The sequence below is a fragment of the Geotrypetes seraphini genome, chromosome 1 (assembly GCF_902459505.1).
Source record: "Geotrypetes seraphini chromosome 1, aGeoSer1.1, whole genome shotgun sequence".
Lineage (NCBI taxonomy): Eukaryota > Metazoa > Chordata > Amphibia > Gymnophiona > Dermophiidae > Geotrypetes > Geotrypetes seraphini.
Window position 1 is genome coordinate 389,799,337 of NC_047084.1, and position 23,456 is coordinate 389,822,792.

The window sequence follows — 23,456 nt, forward strand, 5'->3', positions numbered from 1 at the left end:
CAGGTACCCAAGTTTGAAAGGCAAGGACAGAGAGAGCCTGCGGGGACGGGACAGGAACAGGAACAGGGACAAGGACAAACTTTGCCTCCATGTCATTCTCTAATTTAAACAGGCTATTTTAACTAGATGGATCAGCATCTCGTACAAAATGCTAGTATCAATACATAAAAACTTAATACATCTTAGACAACTGGCAACTGAAATCAATGATTTAAAAAAAAAAAAAAAAAAACCAACACTGCAGAAACTGCTTTTGAATCTAAATGAACTACTGCTAAATAACATCATTTATGTCTTGTCTGCCTTTGATGTGGCACCGAAAGATTCATCTGCAAATCAGACTCCTACCATCTACAAAGTCCTTCCATCACATGTCCAGCATCTTACTATTACTGCAACAGATTCATCCACTGTTGCTGGCATTATTTTCCTAGAAGATGTAGAACACAGGCAACTGAATCTTTGGGAAGGTTGTACCAAAACCACATCAAAATGGAAGGCTCTATTTGTGATTTATAAATAACTAGCTTTATAGCCCGTTACATTAACGGGTGCTAGAATATATGTGCGTGTCTGTCTTTATTTCTTTCTCTCTCTGTCTCCTTAGCCACTTTCTGTATTTCTGTCTTTCTTTCTTTTGGCTGTCCACCACCACCTCTTGCGTGTTCCCCCTGTCCTTTCTCCCTTCTTTTTACCTCCCCTGTGTCCATCACCACCCCTTCACTGCTCCCCTTATCCAGCAGCAGGCCTTCTCCCTTTGTTTTACCTCCTCCCTGTCCATCAGCACCTCTTCCTGCTCCCCCTGTCCAGCAGTAGGCCTCCCTTCATTTCCCCCCCTGTTCATCAGCACCTCTTCCTGCTCCCCCTGTCCAGCAGTAGGCCTCCCTTCCTTTTTTTCCCCCCTGTCCATCAGCACCTCTTCCTGCTCCCTCTGTCCAGCAGTAGGCCTCCCTTCTTTTTTTCCCCCCTGTCCATCAGCACCTCTTCCTGCTCCCTCTGTCCCTCCCCTCTTCATTGGAGTTCCTTTCTATATCAATTCCTGTAAACCGTGTCGAGCTCTACTTTTGTGGAGATGATGCGGTATACAAACTTAAGGTTTAGTTTAGTTTAGTTTAGCAGTAGGCCTCCCTTCATTTCCTCCCCCCCACCCCCCGTCAGAGGATCCTAGAGATAAGGAGGGAAAATAATGAAATAGAATTTGCTAATGTGACTGCTCTTCTTGAACAAACAGTTACTACTGATACTGTTAGAGCTACGCTCTTAGTATCATTCGTTTTTGAGCAAGACGTGAACATGATTATGAAACTATTCTTTAAAAATTCACAGAAATTATTTGGGGAGCAAAAAGTTTGGATATATCCTGATGTCGCAAAGACTACACAAGAACGGAGGAAAGAATTTCTTTCTATGCGTCAAGATACTATAAAATTGGGAGCAACTTTCTTGTTAGCATACCCCTGTAAATGTTTAGTTAGGTATTTGGGAGTTAAATACACATTTTTTTCTCCTAATCACCTGAAGGAATTCTTGGATGTAAAGAAAATCATCAAGGACTGAGGGAAAATAGAAATTAATAGCTGGTGTTTAGAACATAAAGCCTAATCGTTTAATTAAGTTCCTCGTTAAATTTCTCTCAAAAAGTTCCGATTGACCATCCCCCTATTATGGTGGTCTAAGAAAGGAAAAATTATTTTTATAAGTATGAATCTGTAATACTTCTGTATTGTTTTTTCTTTCCTGTATTTAATGTAACAAGATGTATTCTTGTAAAATTTTGTTGAATAATAGAAATAAAAATTAAAAAAAAAAAAAAAAATGTGCCAACTCCAACTTCTAATTTCTCTGTCATGCAAATGTTATAATGCTTAAATGTCTTATTTCACAGATGATAATTTGATTAACCCATTTGTTTCAGGATATGTTTTACTTTTAGAATATATTTTGATATCAAGTTCTTTGATGATTACAAAATGTAATATATTTTACGATATTTATATTAGTGAAAGTGGCACCTAGAGAATGACATGGGGACAAAGTTTGTCCTCATCCTCACCCCGTTTCCACAAGGTCTGTCACCGTGAACTCCTATATAAATATATAAAGGATTCGGAGTCAGAGATATCATAAATAAAGGAATCGGAAGGTTTTTGTGTACTGACTCCACAGCCCTGGCAGGGACAAACTTTGGCCCTGTGTCGTTCTCTGAGAAAATGTGCCTTTGGTATGGGCACTGCAAGATAGTGTGCCACCTTCATTAGTATTAAAGGTTGTGCAAACAGGTAGGCAGGAGGCAGATCCTCTACTCACCTACCATTTGACTTGGGACCGCTAGTTTAATTCCCTAGAGCAGAAAACATTGCAAAAAGGAAAACACAGCATTAGGATTCCAGAAGATCTGAAAGCTAGCCTGTCACACCCCCCCCAAAAAAAAAAACCCAAACACGAGAGTATGGGGGAATACCACAGGCATGGTACATGGGCTTGTCAAGCCACTAGGGTTTGCACGCTTCTGAGAAGCTGAAAGCTATGCTGGCAGTAGTTTCACTACTAGCAGGGCCTCCCAAGACAGATAGGTTTCAGCAGAGATGCCAGACTAACAATGTACCACCCCCATCTGGGCATCAGCAGATGGGCAGTGTTTGAGGCAGAGGATCACATCTGATGCCTGTTTGGCTGACATTGCTGCCTCTTTGTAAATGTGCATGAGTCGAGTTTATTTAATTTGAAAGGAAACTCTGCAATGAGAGAGCATAGGATGAAGTTAAGAGGTGATAGGCTCTGGAGTAATCTAAGGAAATACATTTTTATAGAAAGGGTGGTAGATACATGGAACAGTCTCCCAGAGGAAGTGGTATAGACAGAAACTGTGTCTGAATTCAAAAGGGCCTGGGATAGGCACATGGGATCTCTCGGAGAGCGAAAGAGATAATGGTTACTGCGGATGGGCAGACTAGATTCTGTCATTTGGCCTTTATCTGCCATCTTGTTTCTATGTTTCTATATCCTGCCGTCATTTCCAACACCACAAACATCGCCAGAACACACGGACCTCTCCAAATGGCATGCATCAAAATCAAATTGACCACATCTACTTAGGACAGAGATGGAAATCTGCAGTTTTGACTGCAAGGACTAATCCAGGAGCTGACTCTGGAAGCGACCACGAGCTTTTGGCATTGCAAGATCAAAGTAAAGCTTTGCAAAAAGAAGATCATTAGAGACCTCCCAAAATATGACATGGATAACATGATAACATAAGAACATAAGAAGTGCCTCTGCTGGGTCAGACCAGAGGTCCATCATGCCCAGCAGTCAGCTCACATGGCGGCCCATCAGGTCCATCTATCTATCTATATACCCTTCTATCCCCTTTTCCTTCAGAAATTATCTAATCCCTTCTTGAACCTGTACTCTGTCCTATCACACCCTCTGGAAGAGCATTCCAGGTGTCCACCACCCTTTGGGTGAAGAAGAACTTCCTAGCATTGGTTCCAAATCTGTCCCCTCTTAATTTTTCTGAATGCCCTCTCGTTCTTGTCGTTTTTGAACGTTTGAAGAATCTGTCCCTCTCCACTTTCTCCATGCTCTTCATGATCTTGTAAGTCTCTATCATGTCCCCTCTAAGTCTCCGCTTTTCTAGGGAAAAGAGCCCCAGTTTCTCTAATCTTTCAGCATATGAAAGGTTTTCCATATCTTTTATCAATCGTGTCGCTCTCGAGGATCGCCATATCCTTCTTAAGGTACGGCGACCAATATTGGACGCAGTACTCCAGATGCGGGCGCACCACCGCCCAATACAACGGCAGGATAACTTCTTTCGTTCTGCTTGTAATACCTTTCTTGATAGTACCCAGCATTCTATTCGCCTTCTTAGAGGCCGCTGCGCACTGTGCCGACGGCTTCATTGTGCTGTCCACTATTACCCCCAAGTCCTTTTCTTGGGTACTTTCACCCATTACCAGCCCTCCCATCGTATAGCTGTACTTCGGGTTTCTGTTTCCTACAAGCAAGACTTTACATTTCTCTACATTAAACTTCATCTGCCATTTCTTCGCCCACTCTCCTAGTTTGTTCAGGTCCCTTTGTAAATCTTTGCAGTCCTCTGCAGTCCTAACTCCACTAAATAGTTTGGTATAGTCTGCAAATTTTATTACTTCGCACTTTGTCCCTGTTTCTAGATCATTTATAAATACATTGAACAGCAGCGGACCGAGTACCGACCCCTGCGGAACACCACTCATGACCCTCCTCCAGTACGAGTAGTGGCCCTTCTCTACTACCCTTTGCTTTCTACCCGCCAAACAATTTTTGATCCATCTATGTATGTCTCCTTCTACCCCATGGTCTTTAGTTTCTGTATTAGGCGTTCATGGGGTATCTTATCAAAGGCTTTTTGAAATCTAAGTATACGATGTCTATGGGGTCCCCTTTGTCCATCCGTTTGTTAATTCCTTCGAAGAAGTACAATAAGTTCGTTAGGCACGATCATCCCTTGCAGAAGCCATGTTGGCTTGTTTTTATCAGTTTATTCCTTTCTAGATGCTTGTCAATGCTGTCTTTTATCAGTGCTTCCACCATCTTCCCCGGAACCGAAGTCAAACTTACCGGTCTGTAGTTCTCCGGGTCACCTCTCGATCCTTTTTTAAAGATGGGCGTAACATTAGCTATCTTCCAATCCTCCGGGATCACCCCTGTTTCAAACCTGCCGTAGTAACTCCGCTATTTCCTCGTTTAGCTCTTTCAATACCCTAAGGTGGATTGCGTCCGGGTCCGGAGATTTGTCAGTTTTTAATCTATTTATCTGCTTGTGTACGTCTTCAAGGCTTACCTCCATGGATGTTATTTTTCTGCTTGATGTCCTTTGAAGATTTTTTCAGGTTCCGGCATGTTGGATGTGTCCTCTTTTGTAAATACTGACGAAAAGAACATGTTTAGTCTATCTGCCACATCTTTTTCCTCCTTCACCACTCCTTTCCTATCTCCGTCATCCAGCAGTCCCACCTCCTTCCTTACCGGTTGCTTCCCTGGCTAGCCTCTCTTCATATTCTCTTTTTGCTCTTCTAACCACGAGGTGACATTCTTTTGGATGCTTCCTGTGCTCTTTCCAGTTCTTCCCGGTTTTGTCCTTTTTCCATTTCCAGAATGAATGTTTCTTGTCTCCTATCGCTTTCTTCACTTCTTTAGTTATCCACGCCGGGTCTTTTGTTCGGCTCTTTTTGCATCCTTTTCTAAATCTGGGGATATACAGATTTTGCGCCTCACTCACCATTCTCGGCGAGAGGGAGAATTAGAAGGGCTTGAGCATGCGCAGATGCATGGTCAAAGCCGGCAGAGACAAGGAAGAAGATCTTCAAGTGGCACCGGCACTTGTGGGCTGCGTGCCGATGCCAAAGGGGGGTGAGTTAAAGTTGGTCGGGCGGGGGGTTCCTGTTCTCGCGGGGGGGGTGCCGTTTCGAGTGGGGGGGGCCTTTGCGAGTGGGGGGAGCGGTTCTCGTGCCGGTGCCAGACGGGGGGGAGGGTGAATTAAAGTTGGTCGGGCGGGGGGTGCCTGTTCTCACAGGGGGTGCCGGATCACGCGGGGGGGGGGGACTTTGGGAGCGAGGGGGGGGAGCAGCGCCCTAGCCTCGGGGGGGGGGAACGTATCAAAGCGAGTTTCCATTATTTCCTATGGGGATCTTCGCTTTGATAAACGAGCATTTTGGATTACGAGCATGCTCCTGGAACGGATTATGCTCGTAATCCAAGGTACCACTGTATTTCAAAGCGTATTACAAATTAAAAAAGGGGACAAACAATAAGACAGTTTGTTACCAAATAAAATATATACATACAAATTTATTACCGATACAAAAGGAAAGGGGGATGAACTACAATCATTAAAGAGAGAGGAGAAACATTTATGGGTAACACATCAGGAGGGGTGACAAATGAAGATAAAGAAGAGAAGAAGAAAAAGAGAAAGAAGGCGAAAGGAGAGAGGAGGATTTGAGTCCTGTGACTAAGGACTGATTGAGACTGGATATAAGTGCAAGCAAGTTATCTTAGCTATGTCTCAAATACATCTTTATACACATAACTTTTCAAAAGATCTTTGAACTTTTCTAATGATGTTAAGAGATTGCAGCAGAAATCCCAGCCTCAATTAGGAATGCTTAAAGACACCAACAGAATGATAGTGAATGATCCAGAAAGCATTAAAAAGAGATGAAAAGAATAAACGGAATATTTATACAAAGAAGGCAATGAGGATAAAATTGGAGAAACTGAACTGGAACTGATGCCGCAGAAGCATCAGATATTTTAAAAGAAGAAGTTAAAGCAGCAATTAAAGCTTTATTGAAAAACAAGTCACCTGGTATTGACGGTATTCCAACTGAATTAATCAAAGGCTCAGAAGCTGCTATCATGGCCTTCATTTGATTGTGTCAACAGATTTGGAAGGAAAAAGCCTGGCCAACCATTTGCAGATCATTGTTCATACCTATACCGAAAAAAGGCAACTCCACAACTACAGAATGATTGCATTAATTCCACACTCCAGCAAAATACTGCTGAAAACACAACGAAGGCTATAATCATATGTTAAACAAGAACTAACCAAAGTTCAGGCTGGCTTCAAGAAACAAGAGACTTATTCCCAATGTTAGATGGAACACAGAGGATCTTGAATCAGAAAATAATGGTATACACTTCCCCCTCCGTATTCGCGAATTCCATATCTACGGATTCAGTTATTCGCGATTTTTGACCAAAAAATAAATTTTATTTTTCAGGCTTTTTTTTAGCCCTGTAACCCCCCTCCCCCCCATTAAGCCTTACCTGGTGGTCTAGCGGGTTTTCAGGCTCCTGCTCCGTGCAGATCGCTCACAGGAAATGACTCGAGAGACTACGGGAGCTCAAGGCAGCCATTTCCTGTGAACGATCTGCATGGGGCAGGAGCGTGGGAAGATCACTCCTGCCTGAAAACCCGCTAGACCACCAAGTAAGGCTTAAGGGGGAGCTTACAGGGCTAAAAATAGCTGTGGGAAGCCGGCCCGAATATTATTTGCGGTTTTTCCATATTCGCGGGCCGGCCCTGCCCCTATCCCCCGCGAATACAGAGGGAGAAGTGTATATTGAAGAACTAAGGCCAGTACTGGGCAGACTTACACGGTCTGTGTCCATATATGGCCATTTGGCCGAGGATAGGTTGGGGAGGGTTTCGATGGCTTGGATGGTTTACATGGGCTGGAGTGAGCTTTGACAGAAACTTCAGTAGATGGAATCTAAGCACAGTACTGACCAGAGCTTTGGGCTCTGGCCCAGAAATAGCTAAGAAAAAGGAAAATTTAAATTAAATCAGTAATTTAAAAAAAGGGTAAGGTTGGGCAGACTAGATGGCCCATTCGAGTTTTTATCTGCCATCATTTACTATGTTACTATGATATTGGAGAAGAGCAAAGAGTGTGTGGCTCAGTGGTTAAAGCTGCTCCTTGTGACCCTTGGCAAGTCACTTAATCCTCCCATTGCCCCAGGTACATTAGATAGATTGTGAGCCTACCAGGACAGACAAGGAAAAATGATTGAGTACCTGAATAAACTCATGTAAACCATTCGGAGCTCTCCTGGAAGAACGGTATAGAAAATTGAATAAATAAATAAAATTGAAATGAAATGTCAGAGTCTGCTTCAGATTATCCATCCATTGCCACTGAGTCCTATTAATAAAATTGTAGAAACGTAAAAAAAAAGAAAAAGAAAAGAAAATTTGTAAGAAGAGAGTGTTGGTTTCAAAGTTGGTGGCTGAAATATAAACAACCTGCACTATGCAGATGATACAACGCTCATCACCAGCAGCAAAGACATGCTATATCTACTGAGAAAAGACAAAGCCAAAAGTCATAATATGGGATTAGAACTGAACACAAACAAGATGAAAATGATGAACACAGAAAATGATGAAGATTTTAAGCTTGAAAGTGATAGAATAGAAGTTGTAAAGAATTTCAATCTCCTGGACTCTTTCATAAATGAAGAAGCAACTTGCAGGGAAGAAATATTCCGCAGAATAGCACTTGTCACTCTTCAATGAAGGCTTTCAACAAAGTATTCAAAGGCAAGCAAATAACACTCCAAATGAAGATCAGACTTGTCCATGCAATCATTTTCTCAGTAGTCAATTACAGATGCGAAAGCTGGACACTATGGAAACAAGACAGAAAGAAGATTGACTAATTTGAGATTTGGTGCTGGAGAAGGATTTTATGCATGCTGTGGACCGCCAAAAGAACTAACAAATTGATTCTGGAAGAGATCAAACTGGCTATGTCACTAGAAGCCCAAATGATGAAGTTACGACTGTTATTTTGGTCACACTGTCAAAAGAGAAAGATCATTGGAAAATGACATGTTTGGGAAAATCGAAGGGACTAGGCAAAGAGAGCGATGACACTGGAGGACCTTACAGGACTAGCACAGAACCAATTTCTTTTTGAGATCTGTAAGTCACGAGCCTTCCTCCTGAGACTTAGGGCTCCTTTTACTAAGCTGTGGTAGCATTTTTACCACGCGCTGCAGATTAGCGCGTGCTGCCCCCCGCTATGTGGAAAAACGAACAAAACCGCTAGCGCAGCTTAGTAAAAGGAGCCCTTAGTGGGGGTATTTGCAGATATCAGATCTTTACCAATTATGAACCTTGAAAGCTGTGATGACTCAAAAAATATATTTTTAACTCCTTGGAGCTTAACACAACATTTACATGGAAAACTAAGTCTAAAAGAACCCCCAAGTTTTAAGACCTGAGGCCTTGATTGTATTTTTAAATAATGTCCGTGCCTAATTTAAAGTCCTAACTTTTGCTGCTTTCTTTTTAACTATTTTCCTCATTGTATCATGGTTGCCCTTTTGAAAACTAAATGCTGCTAGAGTAGATTTCTTTAGTGACATCACTCCAGATAGCTCAAATTTGATCATGTTTCCCAGCAGTCCCAACACAGTTCCTCTCAAACTATTCCCTGCATTCCACTAGGGACTAAATCTAAAATAGCTCCCCCTATTCTCGTTTCCTAAACTAGTTGCTCCAAGAAGCAGTCATTTATTACGTCTAGGAATTTCACCTCCCTAGCACTCCCAAATGTACCATTTATCCAGTTAATATTGGGGTAATTGCAGGTTTTTTATGATCTATGAAGCATAACTGAGATCTTTTTCTCCACCACTTATTTTGATTTTTGCAAGTGAGTGTGACTTTTGTGGAGAGGATCTTATAATCATAACTGTGTGGAGGTGTTAATGCATGATTTCAATTACCTCATACATATATTATACTTTTGCCCAATTTGCCAGCTTTCCTAATCTCTGTTAGCATTTCTTCATCTGTCTGCTCATCAAAATTAAAAGAAGAGATGGCTCCAATAGTGACTCTTACTAAAACTGACACTTTGGCACAAAGACCTGCGACAACTGAGGCCTCTACATATACAGAAGCACACCAGGTAAAGAATTACCTGCTGAACTGAAGCAAGACAGTTTGCCAGCAATTCAGCACAGAAAACACACTTTTTTTCCCCCACCCAAAAGTGGGTGGAAATCTCGGTATGTCTTATGTAGTGAAGGTACAAAACATTACCCCCCTCCCCCGGTACCATTTAAAAACACCCCTCCCACCACTGCACCTTTTTAAAACACCCCACCCGCTGCGCTGCCGCACGCCCGCTACACCTTTGTAAAACACCCCACTCCTGCATGCACGCCGCACCTTTTTAAAACCCCAACCCCCCTCCCCCCGCCCGCAGCCATCTACCCGCCTTGTTACAAATAACCTGGTGGTCCAGCATGATCCCTCCCTCACTAGCTGTCTCCTTTTATTTCCCAATCAGTGGTGCGGAGGTCAGGAGCAAAGCTTTCTTCGCTCCCACTTGGGCACGCGCTGCTTTCTGAATGGCTGCAATCAGTTCTCGCAAGTCCCACAAGAACTGAACGCAGCCATTCAGAAAGCAGCTTGGGCCCAAGCAGGAGTGCAGAAAGCTTTGCTCCTGACCTCTGCACCGCTGGCTGGGAAATAGGAGACATCTAGCGAGAGAGGGAGGGATTTTTAAAGATACCGGGGAGGGGGGTATGATAAAAAAGGCACTGGGAGGTACATAGGGGGGATGGGGGGATGATTTAAGGTATGTGGGGGGTATGGGGCTTGCCTGCCTGTCACTAGGCTACTAGGCCTGCCTGCCACTAGGCCTGCCTGCCCTGTGCCCTGTCCCGGCCTACCACTAGCCCACAAGAGGGGGGGGACAGGGTACAGAGCCTGGCAGGGAGGGGGGACAGGGTGCAGAGCCTGACAAGGAGTATGGGGTTGGGTACAGAGCCTGGCAGGGAGAATTTGGTTCAGAATGTTTTTTTCTTGTTTTCCTCCTCTAAATCTATGGTGTGTCTTATGGTCAGGTGCGTCTTATGGGGGTTGTGTCGGTTGGCAGCGAGAAAGATTGGGCATCTTTCCTGCTGCCAGAGGAGTGTGTCAGTTGGCAGCAGGAGAGAGTGGGCATCTCTCTTGCTGCTGGGGGGGGGTGGGGGTGTTGCTGGTGGTGGGAGAGGGTTACTTGTGGCTCAATTTGTTGTTATTTTGTTTTTTATTTTTGCATTTATTCTGTGCATATGCCCATCACTATCACCAGCGATGGGCACAAGCAAATTTAGCGACTCTTCGCTACTGTCCACCGACCTCATTTACATGAGCAATTTTTTGATAATGACTCACGTTGAAATCGCTACAAGAATGCCAGCGACAGCACCCCTTCGCTATTTAATACCAATTTTTGAGAATCTGGCTCTGAATTCCTCTGCCACAGCCTTTGTCTCTCCCCAGCACCTTATTAATTTGTAACTTAAGATAAAGAAATATTTCTTTCTGTGCACATGCACATTACCCTAAGCCAGATTCTGTATACATACTATGATTGGTCATCCTAATCAGGCCCTGCCCTCCCTGAACTGAGCAGAGCAGAAATATAACTGCACTATGCACTGGTAGGTTTGTGGGGTTTTTTAGATCTTCTTTAGAGCTTCTTTTTCTTTGCCTTTTTGCTCTGTTATTCTATGACTGATGGGCTTCAGCTACAAGTCCCTGCAGTCCAAACCCTTCATGTCCCTTCCCTGCATGGGAGGCTAGAGACTGCCATGAATATCTTCTACCGGAAGCTGTGTAGCTGCTCATTCTGACATCATATTAAATATACTATTGCATCTTCTGGGTGAACAGGTACGAGTTTATCTGTAGTCTATGCCCTTTTCTCATCCAAGAATACAAAAGAATCCACATGGTTTCAGCAGGAGTCACTTCTATTCTAGATCATGCATGCATTAGGAAACCATGCAGAGCTCTAAAACAAGGTTACTATATTAGCTCATTAATGTAGAATTTCACATTAAGGTACAGAAGAGGTGGGAATGTGCCTTGCAGTTGGTGCAGGTATTGTGAAATACATGTTAAGCTGAAGTAGAGACAGCTGCCCTGCATTAGCCACACAGTTTTTTCCCACTAGTAATGTATGTTCCTGGTACAAATGTCATTGAAGTTTTGCAATTATTGTGGTTTGTTTGTAGTTAATTTGTCTCTAGCAACAAATTTGTTTTGTGTAATACTTCACAACATTAGTACTACAGTATGCTCATCAATACTTCTATTGTCCTTCATGAGCTTCTGTTTCTCTACTTGAACATACACTTTTTTGTATAAACTTATTCTGTCCTTACTTTAAAAATCAGAGCAAATAAAACACATTAAGGTCATAAAAGCTAGCAACAAGATATTATGATTCCATTCACCCATAACTCAGTCTCTTGTCAATGGTACAGTTTCCACTAAGGAACAGAAACTATTGATGCTACTGACCTTCACTGATGGATGTTCCATAGCCCTCAATGTTCAGTTGGATTCTGTTGTCTCCATCCTGTTTATGGCATCCCAGCAGCATCCAGCTCTCAATGTTATCACTTAGCTCACTTTCTGAAAGTGAGCTCTCCTCCTTGTCCTCTGCAGCTGAACTGTCCTCATTTATCAAAATCTGATGGATTTTGGCAGACCTGGAGACAGTGCTGGCACTGGATTCTTCTGCTCTTCTCTGATTATGATGACCTTTTGTATCCAAATGACAGCTATCTGGAAAACTGTGTCCAGTGGTTTTAATAGTATTTGGTGTGGCGTGTCTGGTGTCTTTTGTCTGAAATGTCACCAACTTCTTGCCTTTGGTATTATAAACACTATCTTCTTCTGGAGAGTCAGAAAGGATGATGACCTCTGAGCCATCTGAAATCTGGATGACATCACTGTCTGACAAAATTACAAGACTTTTCACTTCTTCCTTCTCTCCATCACTTTTTATGTCATTTAAGCTTTGTTTGACATCAGAGGACAGTAATTCCTCTTCTCGCCCACTGATGTTATCAAGTTTCTGTGCATAATGAACCTGGCTATAGAGATGCCACTCTACTTCACTGTCAATACTCTGCACACTGGAGGAATCATCACGATAGAGATCATCTTCATAAGCTTCTATGTCTTCATAACCACCAAACATCATGAAAAGGGAATTAAGCCCTATGATTAAGAAAAAAAAAATAGGTGTCATTAATATCTGCTACCTTGGAAAAACTATATGCAAGAGCAGCAACTTCTCCAAAAAAAGCATGACCTAAAATAAATTTTAGTGGGACCAGAAACTATTACCATGATTTAGAAGATCAAATTTCCAACTCTGAAGTTATCTTAGCTGTATAAATGAATATCTCAAAGAACAAAGAGAGACTGTGGAGGACAATGTTCTAGATGCTACTTTATTGGTGTATTATTCCAAGACAAAACATATGCTATTGGCAACACAGGAGCAATCCTCAATGTCAGTGGGAACTCCTACCTGCCTGAAACCTTACCTTACTGGGGTCTATTCTGAAGGGAGCCCAGGACACCAAACAACCAGCGAGGTTTTTTATCTGTTTGTTCATCCACATTTTGTGTATTCACATCGGACCAGACCCCTGAGGAAGTCGTGTCTACCAAAACACAGACCTTGTTGGGTCCTCTTACACCTCAACATATGTAGATGTGCATATATTTTGTCTTGGAATAATACACCAATAAAGTAGCATCTAGAACACTGTCCTCCACAATCTCTTTTTGTTCTTTGGACTCTCTTTTCTGTGGAGCAACTGGGTCGCGCCCACCCCCCTTTTTTGTTGTTGCCTATTTGAATATCTCCACACCACAAGTGGAAGGCTAAACAAATCCTGACTTAACAGGGTGAAATTCTGTTGTTAAGAAGCTCAAAACATGTAATTCAGAGACAAATCCAATGCAGCCCCATATGTAAAATCTTCAAAGAAAGTGGCCTACAACCCAGCAGTCAAGTTAAACTGACTGGGGCTGATATTTAACAGCAGCAATCAGGGGCAAATTCTATAAATGGCATCCTGATTGTAGGCAGCGGTAGGTGTCCTACCGCTGTCTAACCAGCCAGTCGGGAAGCACGCTTTCTAAAAAAATAATAATAATCATCCCAAGGCAGACCACCTACAATGTAGGCATCTGTCACAGGTGCAGGGGGAGGCATCGGGACATTTAAGCTCGCCCAAGGCTGGGTGTGGATTTGTCCGAAGTGGCTTTGGGCGAGCTTAACCTTTTATTTGGCATTGTTGCTCAGAAGCAACATGTGTCTTCATGGCTCTTATGTGAGATCTGCATCTCCAAATGCCTGTTACTTGGCTCTGTTGCTCTCGTTCAACATCAAGTTACATAAAGAAGCTGTTTCACCACCTGCCAATTAAAGGGTTAAGAGGGCCTAGGCGTCTCCCTTAGGCCGCAATAGACGCCTGAAATATAGGCCAGTAAAATGCTGGCCTACATTTCAAATAGACATGGCCACTGTGCTGATCAGCTGAGTGGCCATGACAGGGACTATCCCAAATCACCCCGTCTGGCAAGAATGATGCCTACTCCCTCCTATCGCCACCCCTAAATCCCCTGCGAATGTCTGCGGTAGGAGTGATGCTCCCCGACAAATCTCCCAGCAGGAAGGATGCTCACACTCTCCTGCAGCCACCTCCCCCCCGGAACTTCCCCCCATCCAGAGACAACCCCCCCCCATTAAGAGACCTTCCACCTGTAGATCCCTGAGCACCCCACCTAACTGGCAGACACCCCTCCTAACTGGAATACCCTGCAAACACCCCCCTCCCAATATTCCTGTACCTTTTAAGGTGAATGCAAACACTCTCCAACCGATAGGCTTGCCATTCCAAAACAGCGGGCCTTCCCCTTCCTGATGCATTCTAGGATGCACAGGGGAGGGGCCTAAGGCTCCGATTGGCCCAGATGTCTAAGGAGGGGCCTTAGGCCAACCAGAGTCTTAGGCCTCCTTCTCAGTGCATCTTGGGATGCAGTGGGAGTGGCCTAATACTCCAATTGGCCAGATACCTAAGGTTCCTCCCATGAGGACATTCGCAGGGGGTTCAGGATGACAATGGGAGGGAATGGGCATCCCTTCTGCTGGCTGACTTTGCAGGGGAGTTTGGGGGTTCCCTGCCATGGCCGCTCCACTGATTGCGGCAGAGAGATTTCCTTACTGCTATCAGCTGATGGCAAGGGATCAGGCGCGATTCTCTAACCGATGCCTGTGTCATGGACACCAGTTAGAGAATCAGGATGGTTAGGCGGGGTTAGACGTCTGTCCATTAGGGCAGACATGATTCTGTATAGGATGCCAGTCTGCGATTCTCAGCCACTTCTTAGGCGGCTGCTGAGATTAGCGTCCTATACAGAATTCCCCCCCTCAGTGTTTATGCAAAATTCCAGCCACTATATTTAGAATTAAACTGGATATTCAGCACTGGTACCCAAATATAAGTTAGCACCAAATATTCTGTTTCAGTGCCATGAAGTACTATCCAGTTAGCAGCCATATTCAGACTGCTAACTGGATATAATTAGGACAGCCTTTTTGCTATCCTATGTGAAAAGGGGTCTGAGAATATGGCTGCTAACCACTTATCTTCTGGCTATGCCCAAGCTCCACTCACAGGCCCCCCTAGTACCCTCTCGCCACCTAAGCTGGTTAGCAGGTGCTGGAAGCCAGATAAACGCCTTAGAATATCAACCCCACTGTTTTTAAATGGAAGAAATCAAATATCGAGTCCATGAACCTCACTGCTTATTAGGTGTAGGAGCAAGGAACTTGTAAGTTTGTTTGTTTTTTTTTTTTAAAGTCAAGGTGAACCTAAAAGTATTTAGGTAATCTTTTTCACAATTCTGCTAGCCAGTTTCCATAGTATACAGAAAAGACCTTCCCCCATAATTTTAAACATGAACTTTCTGCTAGAGATAGAAACAAAACTGTCACAGTCTATAACATTAATAGCCTCTAGAACAGTGGTCTCAAACTCAAATCCTTTGCAGGGCCACATTTTGGATTTGTAGGTACTTTGAGGGCCTCAGAAAAAATAGTTAATGTCTTATTAAAGACATTGCATGAGGTAAAAACTTTATAGTTTATAAATCTTTCCTTTTGGCTAGGTGTTAATAATAATATTGTCATTTATAGCTAAAGAGACATGCAAGTGATCAAGAAACTGTTTTATTTTACTTTTGTGATTATGATAAACATACCGAAGGCCTCAAAATAGTACCTGGTGGGCCACATGTGACCCCCCAGGACGTGAATTTGAGACTACTGCTCTAGAAGGCACATCATAAAGAAAGAGTGGAACTTTGGTTTACGAGCATGATTCGTTCCAGAAGCGTGCTCGTATATCAAAGCGAGTTTCCCCATAGGAAGTAAGGGAAACTCACTTGATTCGTTCCCCCCCGAGGCCACTGGCACTGCTCCACCTCACCCCACACCCCCGAGGCCACCGGCGCAGCTACACCTCACCCCCCACCCCCAAAGGCCACTGGCACGCATCCATCCCCCCAAACTGGCATCACCCCCCCCTGCCTGCGAAGCCCCCCCGAGAACTGGCATCATCTCCCCCCCCCCCCCCGGCTCAAACCGGCATCCCCCGCTCGCCTAAACACAATCCTTTACCCCGATCTGGCACAAACATGCACACCAACCCACAGGATGTGCCAGTGCCTGAAGATCCTGCCTCTTGCCTGGGCTGGGCCTTGAGTATCCCGAAAGCAGGAGCCAGGCACAGGCGCAGATACTCAATGCCCAGCCCAGGCAAGAGGCAGGATCTTCGGGCACTGGCACGTCATGTGGATTGGTGCTGCGTGCCAGATCGGGGTAAGAGCTTGTGTTTGGGCAGGCGGGGGAGATGCGTTAGCGAGCAAGGGGGGGCGATGCCGGTTCTCAGGGGGGCGTTTGCGGGCGGGGGCGATGCCGGTTCTCGGGGGGGGAGGGGCTCGCAAATTGATTCAACACTCGGTTTGTGAGGCACGATTTGCTTGAGTGTTTTGCAAAATACTCGCAAACCGCATTACTCGCAAACCGAGGTTTGACTGTAGTTTCAATAGTAATGCTTTACCAATGGTATCTTACACCAGTTCGCTTGCACCGTATTTACTCACAAGACATCTGACTTGTGTTGGAGGCAATGTGGGCAAAGAGGTATGTTTTTGCACATTTGGTGGGATTGTCCTAAATTGTTCCTCTATTGGTCTATGGTGTTTAATATTCTTTCTGAAATTTTTTACAGGCCCATTCGTAGATCTATGGGCAGTGCTTTTATTGCATATGCCACATGGGACGTTGCCGCACTCCTGTCAGACATTGGCTTTTCATGTGTTCACAGATAGTAGACTATTGCTGGCTGCACAGTGGAAGCAGGTCCACCCACCCACTAGGCAGCATTTATTGGGAAAATTAGCTTTTATTTTTCGTATGTCTAAATTGATAGCTCTAATGCACCATCGCCTCTCTTTTTGAAGGTTTGGGATCCCTACATTAAGTGGTTGTCGGTTCCCTAGTGGTCTCACCCAGCTGCTCTTGAGTTTCCTATTTTGTTCGCTGCACACATATGAAGTGGGGGGATGGGAGGGGTGGGAGGTTGTGGGTGGGTTCTTTTTTGGCTTGGACTGTTTCATCTCGTACTGAATAATCTCAGTATGACTTTTGGCTGGGTGGGAGGACATAATTAAGAAAATAAGAATTGTCGCTGCTGGGTCAGACCAGTGGTCCATCGTGCCCAGCAATCCGCTCACGCAACAGCCCTCTGGTTAAAGACTAGTGCCTTAACTGAGACTAGCACTACCTGTGTACATTCTGGTTCAGCACGAACTTATCTAACTTTTTCTTGAATCCCTGATGACAGACTCCGGAAGAGCGTTCCAGTTTTCTGCCACTCTCTAGGTGAAGAAGAACTTTCAACTTTAGAGAGTGCCCTCTCGTTCTCCCTACCTTGGAGAGGGTGAACAACCTGCCCTTATCTACTAAGTCTATTCCCTTCAGTACCTTGAATGTTTCGATCATGTCCCCTCTCAATCTTTTCTGTTCGAGGGAGAAGAGGCCCAGTTTCTCTAATCTATCGCTGTATTGCAGCTCCTCCAACCCCTTAACCATCTTAGTCGCTCTTCTCTGGACCTTTTCGAGTAGTACCATGTCCTCCTTCATGTACGGCGACCAGTGCTGGATGCAGTACTCCAGGTGAGGGCGCTCATGGCCCGGTACAGTGGCATGATAACCTTCTCCGATCTGTTCGTGATCCCCTTTATTATTCCTAGCATTCTAATCGCCCTTTTCGCACATTGCGTGGACAGCTTCATCGACTTGTCATTCAGAACTCCCAAGTCCCTTTCCTGGGAGGTATCTCCAATTACCCCCAGACATCCTGTATTCGTGCATGAGAGTTTTGTTACCGACATGCATCACTTTACACTTATCCACGTTGAACCTCATCTGCCATGTCGATGCCCATTCCTTGAGCCTGATTATGTCACATTGCAGATCTTCGCAACCCCCCTGCGTCTTCATTACTCTGAATAACCTTGTATCGTCTGCAAATTTAATCACCTCGCTTGTCGTACCTATGTCCAGATCGTTTATAAAGATGTTGAAGAGCACGGGTCCAAGCACCGAGCCCTGCGGCACCCCACTGGTGATGCTCTTCCAGTCCGAGTATTGTCCATTTACCCCCACTCTCCGTTTCCTATGCTCCAGCCAGTTTTTAATCTATGTGAGTATTTCACCCTCGATTCCATGGCTCACAATTTTCCGAAGTAGTCGTTCATGGGATTTTGGTTATATTATTTATTGTGCATATTTTTGCATTTCTTCTATAAAATCTTGGAAAAAAAAAAACTAGTTTCAATAGTACACAAAAAACTAGTTTCAATAGTATACAACCCTTTTTTCACAGTTTTAAATGTGAATTGTTTTACCAGAAACTTAAGTGTAACAGCCTAGAGCTCAAACCTTCTGTTAAAAAAAAAAAAAAAAAGTTCCTGTAGTAGCAGTGCTTCTGACCTGAATTAGGAGACAATTAAGGTTCTTTAAGGAAGAGAGAATAGCTTTTTTAAAAGTCAATAGGGCAATCTGATTACTGTGTTTATTTCAAAGGGTCTGATTGAAACAATCCACTAAGGCCCAGATTCACTAAAGATAGCGACTCAATCACTGTTGGCAGATTCTCTGGCCGATTTTCCAAACAGCGATTGATTCACTATCAAATTTGCATGCAAATAGTTTGCACGGAGGTGCAAATCATTTACATGCAAACTCATTGACTCAATCACTCAGTAAACGATTGAGTTGGTGCAGAGCCCCGACAGTAGTGACAGGAGAAGCAGCCTCCTGTCAGGGCTTCTGCCGGGTTTTTGTTTTTGTTTTAATGGCTCAGATATTTTGCATGTATTATACATGCAAAATACTTGCCCAATTTAAAAAAAAAAAAATTTAACCCCACCCCCCAACAAAGCACTCCTCCCTCCTTGAACCAAAAAAAAAATGGCAGCAGGGATGCCCACTCCCTCTTGTCATCGCGTCCCTCCCAACTGATGTGGCAGGAGAAATACCCACTCCTTCCTGCCGTTGGGTCGGGGTCGCAGCTGTCCTCCCCCTCCCCGTACCTTTAAAAGTCAGGAACAGGAGGGATGCTCAGTCCCTCCTGCTCCTGCCGCCATCACAAATGTGGGCCTTAGGCCCCACCCCAGTACATCATGTGATGCACAGGAAGGGTCCAAAGGCCCTGATTGGCTGAGGGGCCTGAGGTGTCCAATCAGGGATTTCCTTAGGATTTATTCTGTGGGAGCTCTTATTGTTGTAATTCAGGTTGAAGTGTGGGTAAAGATAATCCGATGAGAGACCAAATATTGTTTTGTAGCAGATGCATGACAACTTAAATAGAACTCTGGATCTGAACAGCAGCCAGTGTAACTTGTGGTAGAAAGGGGTTATGTGTTCCCATTTCTTCAAGCCAAAGATGAGACGGACGGCAGTGTTTTGGACCAACCTCAACTTCCTGGTGATTTTCTTGAAGACGCCTAAGTACATGATGTTACAGTAATTTAGAACACTCAGAATAGCAGATTGTACCAACAGGCGAAAGGAGGCGTCATCACTTGCCCTCTTCTGCACTGACCTCCGAAGCTCTTGAGCAACTGAAAGAAGCTCTTTGTCTAGATACCCAAAATACTATCCATTTATGCTTCCATCATAAAGGTTTGCAGGAACTACAGCCAGATTATGATTATTCGCGTCTTAGTACTCGGTGGTCTGCTGACTTAGGTGTGGCCCTATCAGCTGACAAACTCAAGTGTTATCTCCATATGATGTCCCAATTACACTTGCCAGTTCCTCTTTGGGAAATCAGCTATAAATTGGTTAAGTACCTTTACATCTCGCCTAGTTGAGCCCAACGCATGACCCTCCATATCGATTCTACTTGTCTGAAATGTTGTAACCCGAATACTGCTCTTGGTCACATGTTTTATTCTTGCACAGCTATTCATTTTTGGAGGAGTATTTTACAGCATATCTCTGTCTTATGATAGACACATTGTCCATCAACACCCATGCTAATTTTTTCTCAATGTGTAACAATCGCCCCTGTGCCTAAGGGTATGCGAGACTTTTTAGAGATATCCCTTCTTTTAAGCATTAAGGCCATCTTGCTGCATTGTTTGACTTCAGAATATCCTTCCCTGACTCATTGGAGGGCACTCCACATACAGCATTTACAGATGGAAAGGCGGGACTCCCACTTTGGACACTCCAGAACGTACACAGGTAAGGCTAGTCTCAGTTAGGGCACTGGTCTTTGACATAAGGGCCGCCGCGTGAGCGGACTACTGGGCATGATGGACCATTGGTCTGACCCAGCAGCGGCAATTCTTGGGAAGGCTGCAATGTACTTGGGAACCGTTATGAAACTCATTGACACCAACTGCCTGAAGTAGATTGCTTAATTTGTGATCAGTATGTTTTGTTATTTTCTTTTCCATATTGAAGACTTGGGAGCTATTCAGGTTTTAGGGGGGAGGGATGGGGGAAAAATTAAAAATGCCTATTCATGTTTCATTATTCTCTATACATTGCAGTTTCTTTGTACTGATTGTACTCCTATTATTGGTTTTCTGCACTGCTTTTCAATAAAATATATTTTTTTAAAAACCAAACCAAAAACACCCTTGACAAAGTCAGAGGGCAAGCAAATTCCAAGGGAAATGCCCCCCCCCCCACCACCACCACCCCCGAGAACAGTGGCACACAGGAGGCTGGCTCCACAGGTCCGCCAAAGCTTCTCTATGAAGTAATCTGCACGGGAACGGGGATTGTGGGAATCTCACGGGACTTCCGCAGGGATCCCCCTAAGTCTACGGGACTCCCTCGGGAATCCCTCCCAGGTCTACAGGGATCCCCCCCCAGGCTCACGGGACTCCCACAGGGAAGGAACCGGGGTTCCTGAGGCCTTGAAAGAGAATTAGTAGAAGATATACAAAAGCAGAAACTGGGACCAAGATGATGGAAAATCAAAACATCCCATCAGCTACAGCAAGGGAGATGTTCATTTTGAGGGGGGCTAAGTTCAAAGTGGGAGGCCCAGCCCCTCTCATGGTTATGCCACCAATTGTGTTTAGCACAAAATGAAGTACTTGCTGAGTTTGTTTGGGGGTTTCCAGTTCAGTTTTGGCACATTTTTCTTATGTAACCATTGTCCTGGAAAGTGCCTCTCAATTCTGCTTCAAATTATTTTGATACTGCATTGTTTGACTCTTTACTCACTGCTGCATTAAAAACCATTTATGGATCTTGCAAGGACCTCTCACAAGTTACCTATGGCAGATGGTGGAACCAGATTTGTTTGTTCTAATAATAATAATTTATTTTTTTGTATACCGCCATACCCAGGGAGTTCTAGGCGGTTCACAAAAAATAGATGAATTACATACAGTGCGATTGAACAAGGAAGAACATAGTAAGGCAATCGAAAGGTCAAAACTTGTTTACATTGACAATTTAGGTGAGGTGAAGGGCTAATACAGAGCATATACAGTATGTACTGTAAGAGAATACAATTGGATTTAAGAGAAGGGGGAACAAAGCATATTAGATGAGAGGGGGGAGCAACAATCTTGGAAGGGTGGGGAAAAAGTAAAGGAGAAGGTGGGAAGCGTTGAGGAGGGGGAGGGGAGGGTTAAGGATTTGATCTGTTGCAAAGAAGAGATTTTGACCGGTTTTCTAATGTGGAGAAGGGGAACGATTAAGGCGGAAGTGGGGAGCATTAAGGATTTGGTCCATTGAAAAGTAGAGTTTTGAGCTTTTTTCTAAAGTGGAGGTATGAAGAGGCGTCAAGCATAATTTGGGCGAGCCATGAATTTAGTTTGGCCGCTTGAAAAGAGAAGGTTCGTTCGAGGAATCTTTTAAGATGACACAATTTCAGTGAGGGAAAAGCGAACATAGTTATTCTGCGGGAGCTCTTATTATTATAGTTCAGGTTGAAGTGGGGGTAAAGGTAGTCTGGTGACATACCAGATACGGTTTTGTAGCAGATACAAGAGAACTTAAATAGGACTCTGGATTCGAATGGCAGCCAGTGCAACTTGTGGTAGAAAGGGGATATGTGTTCCCATTTCTTCAGGCCAAAGATAAGGCGGATGGCGGTATTTTGGACCAATCTCAGCTTCTTGGTGATTTTCTTGAAGGCGCCTAGATAAATGATGTTACAGTAGTCCAGGACACTAAGAATAGAAGCTTGGACCAGCAGACGAAAGGAGGTGTCGTCAAAGTATTTTTTAATGGTGCGGAGTTTCCAGAGCACCGAGATACTTTTCTTAAACACTAGGTCAGTGTGTTTCTCCAGTGTGAGATGCTTGTCTAAGGTAACTCCTAGTATTTTTAAGGATTGCTCAATACAGTAGTCTAGACCGTTAACATGTAGCGCAGTTTCCTTGATTTTGTCGTTTGGGGATACTAAGAAGAATTTAGTTTTTTCTGGGTTTAGCTTTAGTCTAAACGCTGTCATCCAGAGTTCGATCTGATTTAGGGTGAAAGATAGTGAGTTTAGAAGCTCTGAGGTAAGGTAAGAGAGCGGAATGATTATGGTGATGTCTGCGTAGATGAAGAATTTGAGCTTTAAACTCTGCAGGAGGTTTCCTAGGGAGGCAAGGTAGATGTTAAATAGAGTGGGGGACAAGGGGGAGCCTTGTAGGACCCCACAAGGGTTGTCCCAGTTGTAAGAGGTAGTATCATCCTTGAACACCTTGTAGGTTCTTGTTGTCAAGAATTCGTGGAACCAATTGAGAACATGACCTGAGATTCCAATAGATGATAGACAGTCTAGTAGAGTGGCATGGTCAACCAAGTCAAATGCGCTACTCAGATCGAGTTGCAATATTAGAGCGCTTGAGCCTAGGCTGAATAGTTGATGAAGGTAATCAAGCAGAGAAGCTAAAATTGTTTCAGTGCTGTGACCTGACCGGAAACCGGATTGGTTGTCATGTAAGATATTGTGTTTTTCTAAGTATGTGTTGAGTTTGGTGTTTACTATTCCTTCTGCTATTTTGGTAGTCAGGGGGATATTGGCGATAGGTCTGAAGTTGGATGCAGTGTTAGATGGCTCTTTAGTATTTTTCTTAATTGGTGTAATCATAATGTGCCCTTGTTCTACTGGGAACTTCCCAGAGGATAGTAGAGAGTTGATCCAAATCATCATTTTGGCCTTAAAATTGATTGGGGCTAATTTCATGACATTAGGGGGACAGGTATCTAGTCTGCAGTAGGAATTGGCATACTTATTGTAGTGTTTACTAAAAGTTTGCCAGTCTATGGGTGAGAATGTATTCCAGAATAGGTCGGCTCTGGAGTCGTCTGAGTCTAGTAGAATGGGGTAACACCAGTGGGTCTTGGTTGGGTCGGTGAGGGAGGATCTTAGATTTTGTATTTTGGAGATGAAGAAATCAGCCATGCTGTTTGCAGTTAGAGTGGGCTCTTCGGGTGTGTCGATAAATGTTTCTATATTGTATAGATCATTTACCAGCTTAAAAAGGTTGCTACTGT

General features: G+C 44.0%; 1 protein-coding gene across 4 annotated transcripts in view; it reads right to left on the bottom strand.

Annotated features, from left to right (window-relative positions):
* Nucleotides 1-23,456, bottom strand: part of ZCCHC7 (zinc finger CCHC-type containing 7) — a 489,275-nt gene that overhangs the window by 426,726 nt on the left and 39,093 nt on the right. For all 4 annotated transcript variants that reach the window (XM_033917137.1, XM_033917162.1, XM_033917145.1 and 1 more), the window contains exon 2: nt 11,864-12,568. In XM_033917137.1, the coding sequence (XP_033773028.1) occupies nt 11,864-12,568 (705 nt within the window). The remainder of the gene's footprint in view (nt 1-11,863; nt 12,569-23,456) is intronic.